Below are 6946 nucleotides of genomic sequence, written 5' to 3'. Positions count from 1 at the left end.
AAGACAGCGTTTGGCTAAGTATTCTGACAGCAGTGTGTGTATGTGCCCTTTGCTAGTTTGTCTAAAGGGGCTGTTAGGGTGACGGTGGCAACTCTCACCCCTACCTCGAAGTCGCCTCTTGAAATCTGTGTCCAAACCTTCCCATACAACAGCACAAAATCACGTCTGCCTAGGCCGTGCCTAGGTGAGCCCCAGCCCCAGGAGAAGGTAGCCCGAGGAGAGAGGTATATTGTGAGCGGAGAGGCGTGGATTCTTTCGGGACGGTCGCAGGCTTGGTGTGGTTTGGGTTTTGCCCCGCTGAAAGCCAGTTTCATTGGAAAACGCCAGTTCATCCTGCCTGAAATTTCTCATGACATTCCGTCAGCTCTGACAAATGAAAAATTTCAGAAACAAGTGGCTTCAGTCTGAACTGAACCAAACCCGCTGACGGGGACGGGGGGTCGCTGGGCGGCGGGGATCAGCCAAAGACACAATAGCTTCCACCTCCCCCAGCCGAAGAGCGCGCGGCCGGAGCGCCGCCCCCTCTCCATTGGCTGCTGGCTTAGCTACGAACAACTCCCGCCACTAGGAGCGCTACGTTTGTGCGCCGGGAGGTTGTTTAGCGGTTTCCATAGTAACCAAGCAGGTCCCGCCCCTTTAAATAGCTCCTCCCCGGGCAAGGGGGTGACGCTGCCGCTGATGCCGGAAGTGAAGATGGCGGCGGCCTCTTCGGAGCTGCTTACGGGCTGGTGCCTTTTCGGCCTCTCGCTGCTGGTAGGAGGGGGGCAGCGCGGCTCCGCTGGAGCTTCTTCCCCTTTCCTGGACTGGCCGCCCTAGGCTCTGTGAGGCCGCAGGCTCTTAGCTCCCCTATAGTCCTTGGGGATAACGGGTTACCACACGGTGCCCCCTCCCCGGGTGCTTGGTGCCCGGGGTGACGAGCGCTCCCCACCCCCGCCCTCTTATGGACCTTGGCTGCACGTGCTTCTCAACCACGCCCCCTAGTGTCCGGGGTAACGGGCTCCCGCGGGCCTTTCCCTCCTTGCTCTCTCTGGGGTTAACTGACTGGCCCTCACGCTTCCTTCCCCGCTGAGGCGGGTTCCAGAGCTCTCCGCCCATCCCCTTCTCCTTGGGGTCTGGAGCTACCGGCTGTGCTTCCGCACACCCGTCCATGGGGTGTCTGGCTCCTCTGGGGTAGCTAGCAGAGACAGGCTGTGCAGGGGTCCTGTGGTAAAGCCGCATATGGCCACGTAATTGCAGACTGTACCCTAAAGCACTGAACTGAGGTTTCACAGTAGCCCTGATTCCCGCAAGTCCTAACTTCCAAATGCCTGACTTTGCAGTCTTATTGCTGGTCCTCTTGGGTGTAATTTCATATCTTTAAAAAAGAAAAAGAGAGAGAGAAACTGGAGCCATAGTGGCCATCAGTTTGGGTCATCGGCAGGATCTGGGTTTTTAGATTCTCAGTACAGGCCTTTGCCACTTGAACTAATGCAGCAAATGGTAGCAGCTGTAGTGGACTATCCTCTTTTGGCGGAGAGAGAACAAACTACCCATGGTGTGGGCTAGCAGTTCACTGGTCTGGCTGGTATTTTTATGGATTTGTCAGTTGCCAGAAAAATAATTTAATCTGCAAGGGTTTTTTTTGCATGGGTCTAAAGATTAGCATTATTATCACGGTACACTGGGATATCTAATGTTAAAAGTTTTTCTGTCCAGCTAAAGATGCTGCAGTGTTCCCACTTGTGCATTTTAAGTCATAATAGATCAAAGCTATTGAAAATCCAGCAGCTGTTTGCCCACTGTGTGTGAGAGAGAGAGAGGGTTTGAGCCATGCAAGAGTGAGGCGTGTGATGTTATCAATCTTTCTTATGTGTTTTTTCTCTAAATGCTATAAGTGGCTGTTGAAGGGGGGCTGTTGAGTTGTTGTGCTTGGGGTTGCATTGGGCTTGTCTTGTGGGGTACGTGATGTGATTTTTGCATTTCAAAGGTGGTAATCCTACCCCTAGCAGATGTTAGTAATGTTTAATGTACAGCCAGAAGATGCTCTGATGTCATGGTGATGAGAGCAGTTTAAGTATCTCTATAGAATAGAAATACAGTTTAACCTGAGTGATATTTCTGATATTCTTCTGCTGTGCTGTGATATGGTATCTATCTTTTCTTATTTCAGGCTATTCTGGCTTTCTCCTGGGTTTATGTGCGCAAGTACCAGAGTCGACGAGAAAGTGAAGTAATTTCTACCATAACAGCTATTTTTGCACTGGCAATTGCACTTATCACATCAGCACTTCTGCCAGTGGACATTTTTCTGGTTTCATATATGAAAAATCAAAATGGCACATTTAAGGTATGAACTACTTAGATATTGGCATTCAGTAAAATATATGTTGCCAAAATTGCTTTACCATATGTCTTCCCTCTCCCTTTTTGTTATCTCTTCATTCTGAGTTATCAAACTAAATCATATTTTAGTGTCTTATTACATTGCTGGAATTTTTGTCTTGGAAGAAGAACACTAGCATTGCAAACTAATGTCATTTACTTCTAAAATAGATTCCATCCTCATAACTTTGTAATGTAAACCTGCTATTCTCTCATTAAAATATTAATATTACCAACTTTTATAACCTACACGAGAATAGTCTTGTTTAGGTGCTGGAGGGTTTATTCATTTAACACTGCATAAATAGAAATGATGAGAGACTCCTAAATATTTTCTGTAGTTCATACTATAAAATTTATATTTTTGTATTGTATTATAAATATACCCGAAGAACAGAACAATATGTATATGTCTGAATGAGCTCTCAGTCGAAGTCCTGCTCTACACTTAAAAATTAGATCGACTTTGTTACCTCTTTCAGGTCTGTGAAAAACTTTGCTCCGTGAGCATTGTCGTTAGTTTGAACTAACCCTTGGTATAAACGTGGTTAGGTTGATGGAAGAATTCTTCTGTTGACCTAGCTATGGTCTCTCTGAGAGATGAATTAACTACCTCAACAGAAACTCCTATTGATGGAAGAAAAGTCTTCCTTATGGCACTACAGCCGCACACATTTAGGAAATCAACATGTTTTAATGGTTATCAACCAGTTCTTAGGAAAATAACCAAATGATACGAATAAAAACATGGTTAAAATCAGTTATTTAAATCATGGTCTCTTGCTTGCTGATTTAGTAATTTAAAGTGCCAGTTTATATTATGACTTAAATAATTTCCCCCCTGCTACAAAGTTTGCTTTTGTACACTGCCATATTTGTCTACCATTTCTTTTTAATCTCAAAACACACGCTCTTGCATACATTCATATGAGTGTTATGTTTAATCACTTCAAAGGTTAAGTCAGATGCTCCACACATTTACAGGGTGGACAACTTGCATCCATGCTACTGTTTCTTTAGTGAATCAAGTAACTTATCCGCACAAAAAATGTATACTGTTGAGAATTTAAAAGGACATGAAAATTTTCAGTTAAGGTTCTCCCAGTGTGAAAAATCTTCCACCTTTGTGCATATGGATTCTAATAAAGAATAGACAAAACAGTTTTCTTCTGCTTTGCTTCTTCCTTCAGACATGTTCTTGTAGCCCTTATCTTGAGAAGGGAAAATGCTTCCTTAGATTCTCCTTGCCTCGCTACCCATCATCCTATTTCTAACTAACTATTAATCTTCAAAAGTCTAGAACAAAACATGTAAAAATGTGGCCTTAATACAGTTATAGCATCTGAAATTATGGCTTGATTATATGAAAATCAGATTTTCATATAAAATGCAAGTAATTCTGGAATAAAACTTAAACCAGTTGAAGGTGTTTCTGACCCCAGTGTTGCTCTTTAAGATCATTTTATTGTAAAACTGGCTTTTTTTTTCCTGGAATTGGTAGCTCATAAGCTATCCCATGTCATGTCCTCAGTTTTCCATAATTTTTGGTTTAGAAAAACTAGTTGGTATTTTTCTGTGTCCAATACCTTGTCTTCATAATACTCCTTTGCAATTTTGGTAGTTTGAGGAAATAGGTATTATGGATATGGATTTAGTTCAATATCCCTTGATCCCAAACCATCTGCATTCCAAAAATAAAAAGCTTTTTATGTTTATAAAAATACGTTTAGTTTGATATGTATTACCCCCACCCCAAACATGTTAACTATACCAAAACTAGATTTGCACCATCCCCTAAAACAAAAGCCTTTATAGCCTCAACCTGCTTTGGTTTGAAGTTGCTGCCTGTTTTGCCATAGAAGCCAATGGGAGTGGAAATGGTTCCATCTTGAATAAATGAACCTTTTCGCTGTGTCTTGAAAGTTAAGAGATTCTGGCATTAATAGACAATGGGATAAGTAGCTGGGTGAAGGGAATGTTAAATGACTGACAATTTCTTAAAATCCAAGTATAACTTTTAGCTGCTTTTTTTCTTCACGAAAACATTCTTTGTAAATGGAAGAGGGACTGGTAAATTGTATTACTTTATCACAGGACAATGGGATTTTAAAGGAAATGGAAATACACAATTTTTAATTACTAATAACTTGCATTGTACTGTACATGTAATCTTCCCTATAGAATATACCTTTGTTCCTGTACATAACTTGCATTTTAAAAACAATTAAAAATTGACAAAGCAAACTTTTTTTATTGCCTCCAGCTGTTATTGGTACACCTCAAGTTGCTGCTATCCTCCCTGTTGCTCTCGTTTAGCAGAGAACTCAGCTATTACATATGGAGGTTATCTGGTAGAACGTAGATGCCAAACTGGAATATCTTTCTAACAGTGTCATATTATTCTGTTGCTGTCATCTTAATTCCTGGTTACCTCCCCTTCAGGATTTTTGAATACTGTTAACTGATGGCTAAAATTGCAGGCTGATCTGGGGCTGGCTATTGTGACCTTATTTCATATTTTCTTTTGACATATGTTTGCATTACTTTTGACAAGACCTTTTCATATCATCTTTTAAGACTTTCATGAGAGCAAAGAAGTGCTTCACTGTGACCAAATGTTTAACTTAAACTCTTCATTTCCAATAAGAACACATAATTAAAAGGAGTGCATTCATTTTTAATACGTGCTATTTAAAAAAAGCAAACTCTGCATGAGAACTTTTCTGTCAAAATTAAGTACTTTCTTATTCTCTTTATATAATCAGTCCCAAAATCTTACCTCTGCCATGATGCTTAGAAACTGCTACTCTAGCATTGGTTGGGCATGTTAGGATTTTTTCCACACTAAACTCCCCATTTTATTACCTCCATGAGAAGCACTTAACTCAGGAATGTGCTCTCCTTATTTGATCTGCCAGAAACCATATCTGTTAAGCTTTTTGGCATGTGTGAAAGGTTCTTATTCTCTGGCATCTGGGGAGGAGAATGGGTAAGAGTATAAAGGGTCATTGGCTGGCATGTGGTAATTGGATCCTTCCCCAAACTTGGTTATGATTGTGAGATAATGAACTTAATGTGAAGTTTGTTTTTACTTACTGTGAACCTTAAGATTTATAAGAGGTATACAATGTGGGATAGATGCTTCTATTTGACAAATAGGTGTCGGGACTATCTTTGCTTAGAGAGACTAATACTCATGTTATAGGTTAGTGGTTATAAAAAAAAAATCATGAAGACAGTCTGTGTAAGGTCTCAGTAAATGATAAAACCTTACTGAGGAAAACCAAAATTTAATAAACAAGCCTAACTGAAACTCAATTTTTGGAACATTGATTGTTTTTGTGCAGGGGTTGATGATCTTGATCTTTATTCCCAGATGTGTGGGTGACATCTTAGGTCTATCTTCTTAGGGCTTGCCTAAACACACAAGGTGTACCACTTTGCCTATACTAGTAGTAGTTAAAGCAGTATAATCCCTAGTATGGATGTAGTTTTATGGGTATAAATGTGTTTATACCAATACATATTATTCCTTAAGGAAAGAGGAATAAAGCTGTTAATAAAAGGCATCTTTATAGTCATAACTGGATCCACACTAGGTGTTCTACCTGTATAACTATTGTGATGGAAAAAAATCACAACCCCTAACAAATATCTATACAGATATAAAACCTGTGTAGACCAGGCCTTAGCCGCTGGCATGGATCTCTAAATGTATCTTAGCCTTTCTTGAATAGGAAATACTATTGGTAACATGCACAGTTAGGCAGTGGTCATATGCATATGTTTAGGAGTGAGGGAAGAGTCTAAGGGCATGTCTACACTATAGCCCTAAGTCAACATATGTTTGGCTAACTTATAGCCCCCACAGTAATTATTGTGGTGGCTGATGTCCGTACTATCTTCCTTCTGTCTGTGGTGCATGTCCTCACCAGGAGTGCTTCCACTGACTGAAGAGGGGCAGTGTGGGGGCTCTCAGGTCCACACAGCTCCCTGTTGGGAGCCCAACTGCTCCCCAGGCTTCTCGCCTCCCTGCTCCCAGCTGGAGGTGCAGGGGTAGCTGCCACCCAGGTTTCTTGGCTCCCTGAGCAGGGAGTCTCCAGACAGCCCAGCTAGGAGTGGGGAACCTGGAGGAGCTGTGCTTTAGTTGCCTGGATTTCTTGTCAATTTCACGGCTCCAGCATGGAGCTGTGAAATGGACAAGACCACCAACAGCCAGGGTAAGTAAGGCAGTGTCAATAGACACCTCCTCGCCCTAACTACACTTGCGTAACTCCTCCACCTTCATGAGAGGCACTTACATCAGTGGGATAAGACTGTAGTGTGTACACTGACATAACTAGGGCTATGTAAGCTGCCTTACATCAACCTAACTGTGTAGGGTAGACCAAGCTGGAATGTGAGAAGTTAGCCTACTCTGCCTACATGGTCAACATACTGGGGCTTCTTAAGCAGGTTTTGAGTCAGTTCTGATACCTAGTTTCTACATTCAGCGTCTTATTTTGAAAGTTTTTAAAATGTAGAGGACTTACCACATATTTGGACATATTTTTCTGAACATTCAACAAAAATAGTAAACCCCACT

The 6946-nt window shown here is 41.7% G+C and overlaps 1 protein-coding gene across 2 annotated transcripts in view; it reads left to right on the top strand.

The window, feature by feature from the left end:
• The first annotated feature begins 631 nt into the window (after positions 1 to 631).
• The window catches only part of LMBRD1 (LMBR1 domain containing 1), a 245666-nt gene continuing 239351 nt past the window's right edge, over positions 632 to 6946 (top strand). For both annotated transcript variants that reach the window (XM_075126513.1, XM_048846014.2), the window contains exons 1-2: positions 632 to 753; positions 2150 to 2326. In XM_075126513.1, the coding sequence (XP_074982614.1) occupies positions 679 to 753; positions 2150 to 2326 (252 nt within the window). In that variant the 5' untranslated portion in view covers positions 632 to 678. The remainder of the gene's footprint in view (positions 754 to 2149; positions 2327 to 6946) is intronic.

The sequence above is a fragment of the Caretta caretta genome, chromosome 3 (assembly GCF_965140235.1).
Source record: "Caretta caretta isolate rCarCar2 chromosome 3, rCarCar1.hap1, whole genome shotgun sequence".
In the NCBI taxonomy this organism is placed as follows: domain Eukaryota; kingdom Metazoa; phylum Chordata; order Testudines; family Cheloniidae; genus Caretta; species Caretta caretta.
This window is presented reverse-complemented; position numbering and strand designations above follow the sequence as displayed.